Here is a 17,500-nt window from a genome sequence, read left to right as displayed (position 1 = left end):
GCACCAGAGCAAACATTACATAAATAAATATTCAGAATCAGTGTGTTATTTCTAAAGCGAAGCACGAGTTCATGTTGCTGCTGCTTCACCTGCTCTTCACTGCGGCTTCATTATTTAAAACTGATCTCACTGTTGCCATGGTGAGGATGGTCGTACGTCTCTCCATATTTCTTCTGTTCTGTCGGGGGATTTTTTCATTTTCCCCACATGAAAACCTTCTCCACTCGGCCCGGAGAAGAATACACCGTTTATTAATTCAACGTTTTGTTGGTTAAACAATGTGAAATTGAAATGTGTATTCAGAACTCTGACATCTCTCCCACTAATGTGTGAATCTGCTGATAATATCACACCGCTGCTTCACAGATAATAAGACGTAAAACATAAATCATAAGACATAAGAGGCTTTATTGTTATTGTTGATTGGCAGCTCTCGGCGGCAACAGGAGCGAGAGAAAAACAAGACAAGGAAGTGAACAAAGCAAAAGAAATATAATTTCATAGTTATAGTATAGTCATAATCATACATGTTGTATATGTATGCATCATTTAAAAGATATATACAACATGTATGATCATGACTGTACTCACGTTGAGTGTGTTGCTCCGTCAGGGCCTACGTGTCTCTGTTCATGAGGCACCTCTGTGAGCCGGGGGCCGACGGAGCCGAGACCTTCGCGGACGGCGTCCCGCGGGAGGGGCTGTCCCGTCAGCACGTCCTGACCCGGATCGGGGTCATGTCCCTCGTCAGGAAGAAGGTACCGGAAAAATGATGAGAGACGATAGAGAAAGTCGGTGGAAGTGTTGGGGAAGAGGCAGACGGGGACGAGAGGAACTTCTCTGGTCTCTTTCTTCCTCGGTGTCGTGTGAACATTGAGCCACTCGTCTGGGAGGAGGAGAGACGACACGTGTTCTCTTGTTATTTAAAAATCTAAATGTTCACACGAGTTCAGATCTAGAGCTGCAACGGTTCATTGATTAGTATTCCATTACTAAATTAATCGCCAACTCTCGATTCATTGGTTCAAGTAGGTTTTATGAAAGAAAAGCCACAATTCTCTGATTTCATCTTCTGCCATGTGAATATGTTCTGGTTCTTTGCTCCTCTGTGACAGTAACTGAAGAACAAAACTACACCTCATGTTGGAGTTTGAGAAACACCATGGACACTTTTCACCATTTTAACGATCGATTCATCCAGAAAAGAATCGACAGATGACTGGATGAATCGATCGGTCCATTAAGATCACAGTGAAGTTTCACAGAGAAGCAGCAAGTCGTCTCATTCCAGAGGCTGGAATCAGAGGAGGCTTCTGTTCGTCGAAGTTCTTCAGACTCACTAAATCAATTTGCAGGTGCAGGAGTTTGAGCACGTCAACGGGAAGCTGAGTTCCCCGGATCTCATTCCCATCGGAATGGAGCTGAAGAAGCTGACGGAGAGCGTCTCGTCTGACCCCAACACCCCGGTGCCGGCCAGTCCCGTGGCCACGCAGCCCGGGACCCCCGTCCCTCCAGGTCAGAGCCCAGCGGCCGCGCTCGGCACGTTTCTACTGTTTCTCTCTCTCGCTCAGAAGGAACGTTTGTGATCGTGTTGTTTTATGGATTCTAGAGAAAACCGAGTGTCTGTCGGGAACCGCCGAGGACAAAGAGACCGCGGAGCCCGACGGCAGGAGAGTGTCAGAGCAGGAAGTGAGTCACTTTCATCCCGTTGTCCGTCCCACGGTTCGATACTCAGAAGACGCCGCTGTCAAACTGTCCACACCTTTTAACTCGTGTCTTCGCCCTCTGCCCACTTCCTCTCTGCCTCCTCGCGGCCCCGTCCGTCCCTCGACAGACTCCGGGCGCGGCGCCGGCAGCTGCGCCGGAGACGGCGGCTGACAGCGGCGAGAGCAAGGCCGGCTCGCGGGACAGACCCGGAGATGAGAGGGACGGAACCCAGTCGCCATCTGCCAACCGGAGGGAGAGCGAGCGGCCATCCAGTCAAACCTCCCCTACACGTGAGTGGTGCACCAAACGGGATGTTTTATCTGTGAGGTCTGTCTAATTGAACTTTCAACGTTAACCCTCAGCCGAGTCGGGCAGAGAAGCAGAGAAGTCGTCAGACAGAGCAGATCGTGATTCTCCTCCGGCGAAAACTGAAGACAGGGAGAATAAGTCAGGTACCAAACCACTGATCCTCCGACGAACCGAACACGAGGAGAATGTCACAGAAACCAAAAGCCCGGCGATGGTTCCTGGTTGTAAACAGCAGCTTTCATGTTGCAGATGATGTGAAGAGCGAAGACGCGTTAGAAAGTCGCTTAAACGGAGACAAAGACGGCGTGGACGAGACGGACGAGAGCAGGAAGGAGGACAGGAACGGGTTCAAGGCCAGGTTCATGTTCAATATCGCAGATGGAGGTTTTACAGGTGAGTGAACCAGGAAGTGACCAAAGAACTAGGAAACACATAGGATGGGTCCGAAATCACCCCCTAACTACCATATAGTGCCTTCGCCATTTTGTAGTGGTGTACGAATTCTTAGTGAAATTTCATATACCCTATGATACTGAATGTATCCCAGAATGCAAAGTGTAAAGTAGTGGACATCCGATGGTCACTAACCGAGCAATATATACCATGATGCATTGCGCTCGCAGCGCCGATAGATGGCGGAGGGAAGAGACAAGACGACGGCGGTGGAGCTCTGTTTCGCCTATTTTTTGTCAAAAACCATTGATTAATGGTGAAAATAGACACGGATATAAATATTAAATATTTTAAATATAATCGTCCACCGGCCGGCGTCGTTGTAGTTACGTCATGATCCTGTGACAAAACAAAAATTACCATCGCGGCTCAAGTGGCGTCCGAAATCAGAGCTGGTGAGTGACGATATGGAACTACAACGAATTCCCTTCATAGTGAGGAGGGGGTGTGTTCATGTGAGGCTGGAATGTGATGCAGCTTTTGAAACTATTGCTTTTAACGACCTTGAATCTGGTGCCTTGTGTTTTGTCTTCGTTCTCAACAAAAGGCAAAAAGCAAAGACTTGAAATATGTCCTGATTCATTCCCATCACATTGCTCTGTGATGTTGTGCAGCTCAGTTTTAGTTTGGTGCATTTTGAGACACGACCGGTGTGAAGTTATTTTCTTTCTTCATATCTGGGAGCGTCTGAAACAATCTATTTGGGGTTTTAATAATGTAGCAAACGCCTGAACGACTCAGTTTAATGTTGAACTCTGGACCGTGATGTTTGATGTTAACGTGCTGGTTCTTCGTGTCAGAGCTTCACACCCTGTGGCAGACGGAGGAGCGAGCGGCGATGTCCTCTGGAAAGATGCACGACATCTGGCACCGTCGCCACGACTACTGGCTGCTGGCCGGCATCGTCACGTATCCTTTCCCCCGGACGGACGTCGGGCCGATAGTCACAGACTGTGAGCAGGTGGATGTCAAAGATGCTTTTGTCTGAAGGATTGTCGGAGCTTCTGTGCGTCTCTTTGTGTTTTGTGTCTTGACCGTGAATGTGCCTCAGACACGGCTACGCTCGCTGGCAGGACATTCAGAACGACCCGCGCTACGCCATCCTCAACGAGCCCTTCAAGACCGAGATGCACAAGGGCAACTACCTGGAGATGAAGAACAAGTTCCTGGCTCGGCGCTTCAAGGCAAATCCGCGAGTCTCATTAAATTCAAACTCGTGGATTTGAAGGATTCTATTCTTCCGTCACACTCTCTGTTCTCTGTGCAGTTGTTGGAGCAGGCGCTGGTGATCGAGGAGCAGCTGAGGCGGGCGGCGTACCTGAACATGACCCAGGACGCCAGCCACCCGGCCATGGCTCTCAACACTCGCTTCGCCGAGGTGGAGTGTCTGGCCGAGTCGCACCAGCACCTGTCCAAAGAGTCTCTGGCCGGGAACAAGCCGGCCAACGCCGTGCTGCACAAAGGTCTCCACAATAGCATCAGCCGTAACTATCATCTGCCAAAGACTGGAGGGAAATCACACTGCACACATCCACGTCACACGTTTCTCCTTAAATCCCTGTTTTTTTAAATGTTTTCATAAATTCGTGACCATATATTTTCTTTCGGTGTCGATGCAGTTGAGATTTGGTGACAGAAAAACTTTCTAATGCAAATCATCATATTAGAAGAACTTATCCACAGACATTGAATATATTGTCCATAACTCTGTGTTCATATAAGAGTTAAATATAGTTCCATGAGGTGGACCGACCTCCGTGTGAGTCTCCATGTTTCTACGTTGTGTTGAATACACTTGTTGAACTAAACGCTCCAGAATACGTCCAATCACGTTGAACCTTCAGACGCTGACGGAAACAGGAAATGAAATCAGCGGTGCGCCGCCATGAAATGTCCCCTGTCAGTCGCTCAGTTGGATGCGGTTTGCAACTTTACCACCGGGTGGCGCCAGAAAATTACAAAAATGACTCACTGGGGCTTTAAGGCAAAGATGTCTACACTGTAGAAAATTCCTTAAAACGACGCAATATCAGTCGGAACAGGTTTGTGTTACAACAGGAAGTTAATACAGACGTTTCCACGGCGCTGCTGGAACAAGGCAGGGTCATGGACCGGGCCAGTGGGGCCCCGGGGCCTCACATGACCATGATCCGGCCCCGACCAGGAAACATCCTGTTTGACTCAGTTTCATCATTTTACGTCAATGTGCGTCAGGAGCAAATTTCATGCTGCTCCCACAATTAATTTGTCACTAAAAGTAAATTTACTGATTTTAAAGGGATTTTTCAAAACCTTTTAATGCGTCGCTCTTGTCTTCGTGTCCGTTCCCCAGGAACTGATGACGATGCGTTAACGTGTCTGATGTGTTGTCGTGGTCTTCCAGTGCTCAACCAGCTGGAGGAGCTCCTGAGCGACATGAAGGCCGACGTGACCCGACTGCCCAACATGCTGTCCCGCATCCCGCCGGTGTCGGCCCGGCTGCAGATGTCGGAGCGGAGCATCCTGAGCCGCCTCACCAGCCGCGGCAGCGAACCTCCGCCGCAGCAGGTGAGATTCCGCTCTTCTTCTCCTGCTGCGTCATCTCTCTGATCATGAGAGTAAAGATTCTGTTCTGAGGTCGCGAGTCAGGAAGCACATCATCCCAGTGGAGACTCACTATCCCCCACGGACACGTGTCCCATGTTTCTGTCCCAGAGGATTCGACAGAGTGTGTGTTTGAAATTCTCTGACACCTGAGGTCATGTGTGACTCATCACGTGTCCCGACTGTTGCTTCTCTGGTTGTAACCAGGGTAACGGGCCGACTGGCTTCTCAGACAATGACCCAGAAGCATCATCTTCTCTGGACTGTTTGTCTCATTGTCCTGTTTGTCCCTCAGCCTTTCAGCCCCGGCGCGTTCGGCTGCTCCCAGATGTACGGCAGCAGCTTCGGGTTCCGAGCGGCGGGCGGACAGCCCATGGTGAACTACAGTCAGATGCCCATGGGCCCCTACATCAGTGGTGAGGGTCCACACGTACAGTACAGCAGGTAGAAGGTGACGTCAGGGGAGCGTTTCATTTGTCTGGGTACAGTGTGTGGTCACAGACATTCTGGTTCTGATCACTGTCGCGGTTTTTTCGTTTTTTATAAGATGCGGAAGTTCCTCTTCTCTTCAAACACTTCGTATCTCACGTGTCACGTCTCTGTCCCCCGTAGTGTCGTCTAACGGGCCCCCGCCCCCCACGAGCCACCTGGACAAGAAGTCTCTGGACTCCCTGAGGGACGTGGGCACACCGGACCTCAAGTCAGGCAAACCTAGTGATGTCATCTGTATCGAGGACTGAGACTGTCACTCTGACCTGAGGGGGCGGAGCCCCACATCGTCCTCGTTCTCCTTCCTGACTTTAAATCTACGGCGTCGAGCTCTCGACCGTCTCTGGATTCTGATTCATGCAGATGAAATGTATCTATCGTAACAATTGCACTTTTATCTCTTGAGGATCGTGATCAAGTTTCCCCGGCAGAGGGAGGATGAGGAGGCATTTCGTTTTTCGTGATCATGGCTCATGTGTTTTCTTTGCGTCAGCCTCGACTGTTTGATGCCGCGTGCCCTGCTGCTGTGATCCATCCGCCCGCTCATCGTACACTGTGACTGACGAGCAGCGGCGTCGAGGACGACGACGACTTCACCCTGACGGGAGATTGTTGCTTTTTATCGTTACTTTGAATGAAAATGTGTTTTTGTTGTCATTCATGTGGTGACCAGTGGACAACGTATTGATCTGAAGCTGATCTCATGTACAGTCGGCACATCTCTCATACTGTACATAACTCAGAGGCCGCTGTTTGTTTTACCTCACTCACGTCTCATCATAGAAAACATGTGAACACTCGTGGATGAATCAGAAACTGCAGAAGAGGCAGAGATGATTTGATCTCGTTTCAGAGGAGACGTAGTATTTCTGTGTACGGTGCGATACTTGTGATTCTTTCTTTATTTGAACGATAGTAGTGGCTGTAGAGGCCATGAACAGAGGGGGCGGCGCCAGGGAGCGGGGCTATGGTTTAAAAAGGTGGGCGGGGTTAGTACAGTGAATACCGGCACAAATCCTCAAAAGGGCTTTTTGTTTTTTCATAAATCTTTCCCCTTCATGAACTGGATCATCGTGACGGAGCGAGACAGAACCACTGCTGCTCCGTTCACTTAGCGCTCACTTATGAACTTATGATCCAATTTAATATTACATGTGGTTTCTCACTTGTGGCTGAAATGGTAAAGAAAGTCACGAGAGTCTTTTATTCTGGAGGTTTGTTCTACGGATAGAGACGCTTAATGTTTAATTATAATATGTGAATGATTGAACAGAACATCAGGTGATAATTATATAAACATAATATATACACGTACAAATTCAACAATGCCACAGTTAAGGAGCTCGAGCTGCTTCCAGACAGACACGGAAGTCCGGACAGTTTCCTGAACTTTTCCAGAGACTGTGTGCGAGAAGGCAGATGCTCTTTTTTCCTGCCAGCAGAAAGTAAAGTTTCTGGAAAAGTTGTCCGAGTGAGAACACGTGAGAACACGTGAGACACGTGAGACACGTGAGACACGTGAGACACGTGAGCGTCTGACCTGTACAATCTCCGGCTGCGTTCTTCTCACGTGAACGTCAAACTACAGGAAAATGTCTGGACCCAATGTTTTTCAGACATTTTGTGGAGTTCATAGCTCCACAGAATGATATTGATATTCCACCATGTTTTAAATTTGATAAACGTCAGCTAACCTTTGAAAAACAAAGTGTGGGGGGGGGGGGGGGGGCGTTTGAGGACATTTTGGGGTTTGGATGTTTCTGCTGGTTGAATCCGATTGGAGGAGACTGAGGGTGGAGGGGGTTTGTTTCCTCGTGGTCCTAGTGCCTGCAGGATGTTGTCTTTATTTTTGTAAAGGGGGGGTTGGTCCATTACTGCCTTCTGAACGTGTGGGGGACATGTCGCCTGTGCCCCCCCCCCCGCTCTTCAGACAGAAACACATCTGGTCCACATCCACGTTCAGACTCAGTCCGAACTGGGAACAGACTTGTGAGTTCGTCTCCCAGGGACTTTCCCGTTTCCCTCCCACTGTTCAAACTAAACAAGAACATTCTGTCAGTCGTCCTGGCGACACGAGCTGGAGTTTGCTTCTCCTCATGTAAAGTTCGAGGTGTTGCAGAAGAAGATCCAGTTGGAATGTTCTCTGTGAATAGTTCTTCTCCTCTCCTGTTGTGGTTCTGTTGTTGTTTTACCCGATGAGACGTCACTTCAGCCCGGTGGATCTTCACATGTGGTTCAGTCCGTCTGTCACCGTGTGCTGACGTGACCGTCCACCATCCTACTTTCTTTCTTTTCTACCAAGACTTTGCTCACACGTTTGGACTGGAAAGTGAAAACTCCTGTTTTTCTTTTCCAGATCGTCATCCAGTTTGCGTGGTCGTTATCATTTGACTCTGTTGATTGGTTGGAACTGAAGAGGAAGTGTGCTTAGACTTGAGTTACAGAAACCTTCACATGCATCATGTCGGTTTGAGCGCTCCTCTTCCTCTTCTTCTTCCTCTTCCTCCTCTTCTTCTTCTTCTTCTTCCTCTTCCTCCTCTTCCTCCTCTTCTTCTTCTTCTTCTTCCTCTTCCTCTTCTTCTTCCTCCTCTTCTTCTTCTTCCTCCTCTTCTTCTTCTTCTTCTTCTTCTTCCTCTTCCTCTTCTTCTTCGTCAGTGATGATCGGTGCCGTTTTGTTAATTTCTCGACCATGACATGTATTAGGTTGCTCGACAGATACGACCTCAGTAACATGTAAATATACTTGAAAGATTTTTTCAGAGAGAAAAGTCCATCTCATGTAGATTTATGTAACGAGCTGAGACTCGACCAGTGAATGTGAGCTGGACGGTGTTGCCATAGAACTGCAGTGTGTGTGTGTGTGTGTGTGTGTGCGTGTGTGTGTGTGTGTGTGTGTGTGTGTGTGTGTGTGTGTGTGTGTGTGTGTGTGTGCTCATCAATCAGAAACAATGTCTGTTCCCTCTGGAGTGATGACCACGAGAAAAACATTCTGCAATGAAAATGCAATCAAACTGAAGTCGGTACGAATGTAACTACGTCTGTAAGAAAACAAAGGCTTCAGTCTAATATTATAAATATGTTAACAATGTATGTACATGCTTATTAACTTTGGCTTCTAAAGCTGTAAAAGACCCCGAGTGGAGGCACCTTCGTCGCAGCGAATGCTCAGCATGTGATGAAGCGTTCGACGTGGCGGTTCACTCTGAGGAGACGAGCGTCGAGGCGGTTCTGTTACGGTTCTGATCTATTTGTTCTGTATAGCGAATCGAAGCGAATGGAGAAAAAAAAAGTGGATTGTTAACTTTTTATTTGTAATTCTGTGTATTTGTTCAATGTGTTTTAATAAATCTTCTGGACAACAAGTGACACTGTGAGTGTGTGTGTGTGTGTGTGTGTGTGTGTGTGTGTGTGTGTGAGTGTGTGAGTGTGTGTGCGTGTGTTTGACTCACCTGACGACACAAGCTGCTTGATCCTGCTGCTCCAAATGTGATTAGAGGCAGAAATAGAATCACTGACGCTGATCAGGTTGGAAATAACAGACAGATGCTCCTGACACAGACGAGTCCCAACACTAAACACATATACATATACACATATACAATTTTATATCATATTTATAAAATTGTTCAACAATATAGAAAATGGTTAAAAAGCAGACTTGACCAGCTGCTACATAAAAATTCTTCTAAAACCCTAACTAGTTAATCCACAAATGATTATAATGTATTATATAAATATATCACTGATGGCTAATCCATTTCCATACTGATTACTTAATTTCAATACTTGTTTTCTTCTTCAGGTTTTGGAAAACAATGTTTGTCTTTAGTTTGAATCTTTATGACCAGATGAACAGTCGTGTATACGTAGAGTTAGTTTCAGATTTTTAATATTAGTTCATCACACAAGTGCTGGGTTTCCCAATAAATCGATCAATTCATAATTCATTGTTGATAGTCAAATGATGACAAAACCATAATCATTTGACCTAAAGAAATAAACCAAACCACTTCTGTAGAGAAGTAGATAAAAAAGTAAGAACACATCAGTTTTGACTTGATGAATTTACACAAATACAATCTCACTGAATTCAACAATTTATTAATTTTGTGCATTATTATGTGACTTAATGTGTTAACTTTAGTACTGTATGTATTTTTTTTTAAAAAAATCATACATTTATAAATACAGATTTTTAATTTAAATTTTTCATAAATATTTTTTAAAAGAAAATAAAATCATTTATTTTAAATGTTTTACTTTTTTGTCAGCAAACTTCAAATATCTTCACTGTATAAGAAACAAGTCTCTCCACTCTCTTTCGACACAACGAGTAATAAAATATGAATACGAATATTCATTTCTCTATGACACGAGCTGCAGGTGTGTGTGACCGTCGCGGACATACACACCTGCAGTCCCATGCGGAAGTGCTGTGAAACCGCATTGGCCCCTAATTCCTCTTGTCCCGCCCACTTGTTCTGTACGTCTCCGCCGATTGGTTCAAGCGCCAACTCCTGTGCTTCTCATTGGCTGCAGGCTGAACTCCGGCCGCTCTGCCATTGGCCGGTCCCGGCTGAGCGCCCTCGGCCTGCTTTTGTCCGCCGGACTGTCCGAGTCCGACCGGGGCCGCGGGGGGGGGTCTGCACCGAGGAGGGGGAGGGAGAAGAAAGGACGGACAGAAAAGGACCCGTGTGAAACAGAGAGGGACGGAGAGAGAGAGAAAGGGAGGACAGAGGGAGGGACGGAAGAAGAGAGGCGAGGGGCGGAGCCTCGTCCCGGAGCTCCCGGTGCAGGAAGAAGAAGTTGTGGGAAAAGTAAGAAGAGTCAAAACAGAAGATCCACGGAAAACGGAGGCTTCATGGGAGGAACCGAGGATTGAAGAGAGACGAGGGAGCGACGAGGAGGTGAGACACACACTTCCCTTCCCTCTGTCTCCTCCTCCTCCTCCTCCTCCTGCTGCTGCTGCTGCTGCTGCTGCTGCTGCTGCAGGGCTAGCATGTCGCTTTGTGCCGGGGATGGAGAGGAGCTGGGGGGTCGGGGGATGGAGAGGAGCCGAGAGGAGCCGGGGGGGGGGGGGCATGGAGAGGAGCTGGGGGGTCGGGGGATGGAGAGGAGCTGGTGGGTCGGGGGATGGAGAGGAGCTGGTGGGTCGGGGGATGGAGAGGAGCTGGGGAGAGCTGGGGGGTCGGGGGATGGAGAGGAGCTGGGGGGTCGGGGGATGGAGAGGAGCGGGGGGGGGGGGGGGGGGGGGGGGGGGTGCTGAGTAAGGCTCAGAGCCGGAGGCTGAAGGGTGGGGGGCCTGTCCCTGAGACACCAGTCCTGGTCCTGTTCCTGGCCCTGGTTCTGGTCCCTGAGACACCAGTCCTGGCCCTGGTTCTGGTCCCTGAGACACCAGTCCTGGTCCTGGTTCTGGTCCCTGAGACACCAGTCCTGGTCCTGGTTCTGGTCCCTGAGACACCAGTCCTGGTCCTGGTTCTGGTCCCTGAGACACCAGTCTTGGCCCTTGTTCTGGTCCCTGAAACACCAGTCCTGGTCCTGGTTCTGGTCCCTGAGACACCAGTCCTGGTCCTGGTTCTGGTCCCTGAGACACCAGTCTTGGCCCTTGTTCTGGTCCCTGAAACACCAGCCCTGGTCCTGGTTCTGGTCCCTGAGACACCAGTCTTGGCCCTGGTCCTGGCCCTGGTTCTGGTCCCTGAGACACCATTCTTGGCCCTGGTTCTGGTCCCTGAGACACCAGTCCTGGTCCTGGTTCTGGTCCCTGAGACACCAGTCTTGGCCCTGGTTCTGGTCCCTGAGACACCAGTCCTGGTCCTGGTCCCTGAGACATCAGTCCTGGCCCTGGCCCTGGTCCTAACCATTCCAGTTGGTCGGTTGCCTCCCGTCCTACAGAGGCCCCTCCCGGGATGGATTTCACGCTGCCTCTGTCCTCAGAGCAGAATAAAGAGGAGGAGGAGGGGGTCTGAGGGTCTGAGGGTCTGATTAGCATGTTGAGGCGGACTCTTGTTTCTGCCTCACTGGGGCCGGATGTGAAGAAGAAGAAGAAACTCCACTGTATCGGATTCTTTTCTCCTTAGTCACAGTCCAACACTTCCACAGAGACATTAACACTCCTCACACACACTCACACTCACACACACACACACACACACACACACACACACACACACACACACACATCCTGCAGCTTCCACACACACTCTGTATCCATGGACACTCACACACACACACACACACACACACACACACACACACACACACGTCCTGCAGCTTCCACACACACTCTGTATCCATGGACACTCACACACACTCACACACACACACACACACACACTCACACACACACTGTGTGTACACGTGTAGTTCATGGTGAGTCACACCTGACTCCCGTCCAGTGGGAACGTCACATAATTAACCAGCAGAAGGAATTTGGGAATGTTGTTTAGGTGGAAGCTCATCCACAGTTTTCTGCTGTGACTTGTCTCCTTCACTGAAAGAACTCCTCGACTGCTGACAACAAACTCTCAGAGACAGTTTACACTTTGTATTGAATTGAAGTGGCTCAGTATGAAAATCACTGTGACACATTCCGAAACGACAGTGGGAATCCTGCAGTTTGATCAAAGTGTCAAACTGAACTGTCACCAGTCGTGTCGACGACTGTGTGTGTGTGTGTGTGTCGTCATGGCAACACAGAGGCGGCTTTAGGACTTTTCCAGGTGTTTACACCGTCTGTGTGTGTGTGGACAGATTCTGTGACACACACACACGGTCATGAAACATTATACATACATGTGTCTCTCATGGATATGTTAATATTATACATACATGTGTGTCTCTCATGGAGATGTTAATATTATACATACATGCGTCTCTCATGGACATGTTAATATTATACATACATGCGTCTCTCATGGAGATGTTAATATTATACATACATGTGTGGTTCTCATGGACATGTTAATATTATACATACATGTGTGTCTCTCATGGAGATGTTAATATTATACATACATGTGTGTCTCTCATGGACATGTTAATATTATACATACATGTGTGGTTCTCATGGATATGTTAATATTATACATACATGTGTGGTTCTCATGGAGATGTTAATATTACACATACATGTGTGGTCTCTCATGGACATGTTAATATTATACATACATGTGTCTATCATGGACATGTTAATATTATACATACATGTGTCTCTCATGGATATGTTAATATTATACATACATGTGTGTCTCTCATGGACATGTTAATATTATACATACATGCGTCTCTCATGGAGATGTTAATATTATACATACATGTGTGGTTCTCATGGACATGTTAATATTATACATACATGTGTGTCTCTCATGGAGATGTTAATATTATACATACATGTGTGTCTATCATGGACATGTTAATAGTATACATACATGTGTGGTTCTCATGGATATGTTAATATTATACATACATGTGTGGTTCTCATGGACATGTTAATATTATACATACATGTGTCTCTCATGGATATGTTAATATTATACATACATGTGTGGTTCTCATGGAGATGTTAATATTACACATACATGTGTGGTCTCTCATGGACATGTTAATATTATACATACATGTGTCTATCATGGACATGTTAATATTATACATACATGTGTCTATCATGGACATGTTAATATAATAAACCCGGGTGGTTCTGTAGTGACTCTGGTCTGGTGACATCAGGAGGAGGAAGTCCAACGTCCAGTCAGAACTTCTGGAGCTTTGACTTGATTTTGTTGTTGAACTTTCTCTTCAGATTATGAAAAAATTAGGAGGAAAGAAAAAGTCCTAATCTTTAGTTTTTTAGTTCGACTATATGACAAATAAGGACTTTTACAGATTCTTCCCGACAAGCCGTCGTCATGACGACCACTCTCTTGTGAACGAGCTGCGTCACGTCTGAGAACTGAACCATGTGACGTGATGTCGACCTGTGAACCTGCAGGGGTGGAGTGTGAGAGGAACCAACCAGGAAGTAGAACTGTGTCGACCCGTGTCCAACCGTGTGTTCATCAGGGCAGCAGTTTCTAAACTGTGTGTTCCTGTTCAGACTAAATCAAGACGACGTGATTCATTTAGCAAAACATCTTGTGGCTCCACTGAAAGTTTGTTAAACTACTCATGATGGATAACTGTGGAACTACTGGTGATGCTTCTGTGGTTATCATGTGATGATCTGGGGTGGAGTTATGGTTGACACATCCTCGTGAAGTGTCTCACTGGATTTAAACATGTCTTGTGTTGTGATGCTAACTGTGGCTAACTGAGCCACCGGGTGCTACATGAGCTACATGAGCAGAACAAAACCACCAGAACTTACACGTCATCGTTCTGAGAATGACGTGCACCTGTTCACCTGCCGCCCCCTCGCCGCTCGTCTCTCATTGGCTCACGGTGTCTCCCTCTGGGACCTGCCGTCCCAGCGAGGTGCAGCAGTTTGAACACCCCCTGCTGTGATGGAGGTGGAGGATCCTTGACCTACATTAGTCTCTGTTGTTTGACTTCTTTTTCAGTCCGTCTGTTGTGAGTCTGAAGGTGCGTCGATGAATTGCTGGTTTCATTGTGTCGCACGTTCACAGGACAGGACGGGAACATTTACCTGAGACATGAGAAGGGGTTCATATACCGTGATGCAGAGAGATGGGGTAAACAACCAAGATGGCTGCCGCTGATGAACGAGCTTTTGACTAAAAGAACTTGATATTTTCACATTTCTCTCATAGAAACGACAACACTGGTTCACAGTCATTGTGGAATCATCATCACAGACATCACAGACATCACAGACATCACATCATCTCCTCTCTGCTCTGGTCTGTCGCTCAACAGACGTCACATGACCGAGTGGTCCCAGATTAATACGTATTTGAGTATTAGTCTGGATACACCATGCTTGACTTTTTCCTCTTCTATCCCGGGGATGTATGTATTTGATCACTATCAGAATTATTTGTCCTCATAAACAAAAGCACCGTCTCCGTCTCCCTGCTCATCCGTCCTGCAGACTGAGAGCACTGAGCACACATGGCAGACGGGAGGTGGAGGTGACTCCCTCTGCTGCCGTGGACGGAGGTCGAGTGAAGGTCACACCGGCTGCTGAATGAATAATGCATCTCTGAAACGTCTTACTGTAACCGTGGCAACGCGACAGTAAAAAAACCTGGAGGAATAAAACTCAAATATGCACAGATAAATAAACCTCTCATCATGTCGTGTTTGCGGAGTGAGATTATATTAGGTTCCGCGCGGCCTTCGGCACTCGGTCTTCCCTCATTCATTTACAGTTGAAATCCACAGTGGTGATAAATATGATGCAGGCGGCTGATCTGAAGTCTGCGGTGAGGCCACGCCGACGTTAAGGAGAACGTCTGTGAGCGGCCTCCCACTCGGGATCGTTATCCCCTCCACAACCACGGGTTCCGTCTTGTCTCGACGAGTCGTATCAAAGTCACACAGTCGTATCTCTTGATGGGAGTTCCTCAGGGCAGCCGAGGGAGGAAGGAGTCTCCGCTGCCTGGCACCGTTTGTGTTGCTGCTCTCTTATCGTCGGCAGACTGTTTGTCATGTTGTTGTGTGAAGTTCGGCTGCTCTCTCTCGGACTTTCTGTGAGATTCTCCGACGACACTGTTGATTCAGGCGTCACCAGCTGCTGCTGCTCCTTTGTCCATTGATGCGAGCGACTGACCACCGAGCGACGGGTCGAACACAGATCTCTAGATAGAATATAAAGACGCAGCCCAGGAGATTGGAAACTTTGGAATGACAGGGTTTAAGACCTTCAGTTTTCTCTTTAACCCTGTCATTTAATCTTGTTCTTCAAAGCAGAGTCTGTGTCTTCACTGCTCAGGGACATGAGGAGCAGCACAATGTGAAGCGGGGGTGGAACCAGAACTTGTACATTCAGAAGTTTGATGGCGTGGATCTCCCACACCACCCGGGGAGAGAGAGCGTTGCAGGCTCTTATGTAGGTCAGGGACGGGGCGTGTAGGAGTTGGTGATGTGTCTCATTTCCCCCCTGAAGGATAAAGCTCTTTATTTCTCTCAGCTGGAGTCAGTTTGATGCCTTCGCTCGGGGAGACGGTCGCTCAGGATTCCTGTCGGTTTGATTCCAGGGAGAAATGTCGAGTGAAAATCTTTAGAGAATTTATTTAAGGCACTAGCAAACTATTACAATGTGAACTTATTGATTTCTTCTTCAGGATGTCAGGGCGCTCTCCTTCAGACGGTTCTGCTTCAGTCAGCGTGACCTTTGTTTGTGAAAGTGAAGAAGCAATAACTTTCATATATAATTCATTCAGAAGAGGAGGCTGCGTTCGCTCGGATGAAATCCTCCACACAACAGTTTGCGTGTTACACCAGTGACCTGTGAGCTAATCAGAGCCGCAGTGACGAATGCAGAAACAATGGCTGAGCACAAGTTTTCACTCAACAAAAGAGTCTTTGTTGATTTGGACCAGCGAGTGGGTCGACTGGAGGAAAGTCTCTTTCTTTCTTTAACACAGAATCCATGCTCCTGAAGCACAGTGCCGACAGACATCATGTCATCAGGCCGCAGTAAAACATCATGAGAGTCATAAGTGACATTACGACAGCTCAGGTTAAACAACAAGTGCTGACCATGAATTTCACAACTCACAAGCAGCATGTTTCAGGGAAGAGTTCCACCTGCCCCGCTCCGTGATGTCCCTTCAAAACTCTGTTCAGCTTAAAACCCCAGTGTGTAATATTCAGAAGAACTTATTCACAGAAGTTGAATATATTGTCCATAACTCTGTTCATATAAGAGTTAAATATAGTCACATGAGGTGGACCGACCTCCGTGTGAGTCTCCATGTTTCTGCGTCGTGTTGAATACGGTTGTTGAACTCAACGGTCCAGAACACGTCGCGTTCACGTTGAAGTTTGAGACGCTGACGGAAACAGGAAATGGAATCGGACAATAAGACAATTACTAAAAATTACACACTGGGGCTTTAAAGTGTTTTTGTGCTCCTTCAAGAAAACACGAGTGCGACGTCTTACATGTTGTCGTGAACACACTGAGTTCACTTCTCTTCATCTCTGTTTGGTTTTTAATCTTGAAGGTATTTTGTTAAGCAGTTATGGTTTATTATAAGACACAAGAACATTTTTCTCCATAATTCTTTTTATAAAAGGGGAAGACAAACCTCCAGATTCACACTAAGTGCAGTACTAAAAACTGGTGTTATATTTTTGTCTTTTGATTTGTAGAAATAAAAAGTATCTTTATTAATCATTCTGTCACTTTCAATACAAAGGTCCTTTTTGATTATTAACATTAATCTTCATTCATTAATCATTATTAATCTTGTCAATTTCTCAGGAACAATGTCGACCGTGACGTCTCCGCCTCCGCCGCCGCCGAAGGAGGACGAGGAGGACGAGGACGAGGGCGAAGAGTTCGAGTTTGACGACAGCGCGGACGAGGAGGAGAAGAAACCTGAGGACAGTAGATGTTCTGTCAGTTGTGTCCAGGACGGTGAGACGACAGACGGCGTATCACAGACGACCACAGACACGACTCACCTTCAACAAACCTCTACTCCTGCTGGACAGGAGCACGTCTCCACTCGGGAGGACGACGTCTCCACTCGGGGGGACGTCTCCACTCGGGAGGACGTCTCCACTCGGGGGGACGTCTCCACTCGGGGGGACGTCGTCTCCACTCGGGACGTGGCCTCGGTTTCTGCTGCAGGTGAGACGTCTTCAAGAATAACACATTTTTAATAAATCTCTGCCAAATGGATTTTTTAGATTTCCAGACAATCTGGCCTCCGGCAGTGGAACTCGTGTGCTCATAAAATTTAGTCTTCGCAAAAGACCATATGGTGTCATTCAAAAGTTCCCCCGAGTGGAAGAATATAATTAGCATCAAAATGTTCTTGAGCAACTTCGT

The 17,500-nt window shown here is 47.4% G+C and overlaps 2 protein-coding genes across 9 annotated transcripts in view; both read left to right on the top strand.

Moving 5' to 3' along the window:
* The window catches only part of chd5 (chromodomain helicase DNA binding protein 5), a 33,280-nt gene extending 24,375 nt beyond the window's left edge, over window positions 1-8,905 (top strand). For 3 of the 5 annotated variants that reach the window (XM_047332915.1, XM_047332913.1, XM_047332916.1), the window contains 12 exons: window positions 614-758; window positions 1,356-1,515; window positions 1,610-1,689; window positions 1,835-1,997; window positions 2,070-2,159; window positions 2,266-2,409; window positions 3,270-3,378; window positions 3,521-3,653; window positions 3,737-3,953; window positions 4,853-5,016; window positions 5,348-5,468; window positions 5,665-8,905. In XM_047332915.1, the coding sequence (XP_047188871.1) occupies window positions 614-758; window positions 1,356-1,515; window positions 1,610-1,689; window positions 1,835-1,997; window positions 2,070-2,159; window positions 2,266-2,409; window positions 3,270-3,378; window positions 3,521-3,653; window positions 3,737-3,953; window positions 4,853-5,016; window positions 5,348-5,468; window positions 5,665-5,792 (1,654 nt within the window). In that variant the 3' untranslated portion in view covers window positions 5,793-8,905. The remainder of the gene's footprint in view (window positions 1-613; window positions 759-1,355; window positions 1,516-1,609; window positions 1,690-1,834; window positions 1,998-2,069; window positions 2,160-2,265; window positions 2,410-3,269; window positions 3,379-3,520; window positions 3,654-3,736; window positions 3,954-4,852; window positions 5,017-5,347; window positions 5,469-5,664) is intronic. The other 2 variants (XM_047332917.1, XM_047332914.1) reach the window with 1 other exon arrangement.
* Window positions 8,906-10,163: 1,258 nt separating this feature from the next.
* The window catches only part of arhgef10la (Rho guanine nucleotide exchange factor (GEF) 10-like a), a 78,830-nt gene continuing 71,493 nt past the window's right edge, over window positions 10,164-17,500 (top strand). Inside the window, exons 1-3 of one of the 4 annotated variants that reach the window (XM_035632191.2) lie at window positions 10,166-10,448; window positions 16,928-17,186; window positions 17,262-17,299. In XM_035632191.2, coding sequence (XP_035488084.2) covers window positions 16,933-17,186; window positions 17,262-17,299 — 292 coding nt within the window. In that variant the 5' untranslated portion in view covers window positions 10,166-10,448; window positions 16,928-16,932. Of the gene's footprint in view, window positions 10,449-16,927; window positions 17,300-17,500 lie in introns of all 4 variants that reach the window. The other 3 variants (XM_035632190.2, XM_035632189.2, XM_035632192.2) reach the window with 3 other exon arrangements.

The sequence above is a fragment of the Scophthalmus maximus genome, chromosome 6 (genome assembly GCF_022379125.1).
Source record: "Scophthalmus maximus strain ysfricsl-2021 chromosome 6, ASM2237912v1, whole genome shotgun sequence".
Taxonomy (NCBI): Eukaryota; Metazoa; Chordata; class Actinopteri; order Pleuronectiformes; family Scophthalmidae; genus Scophthalmus; species Scophthalmus maximus.
This window is presented reverse-complemented; position numbering and strand designations above follow the sequence as displayed.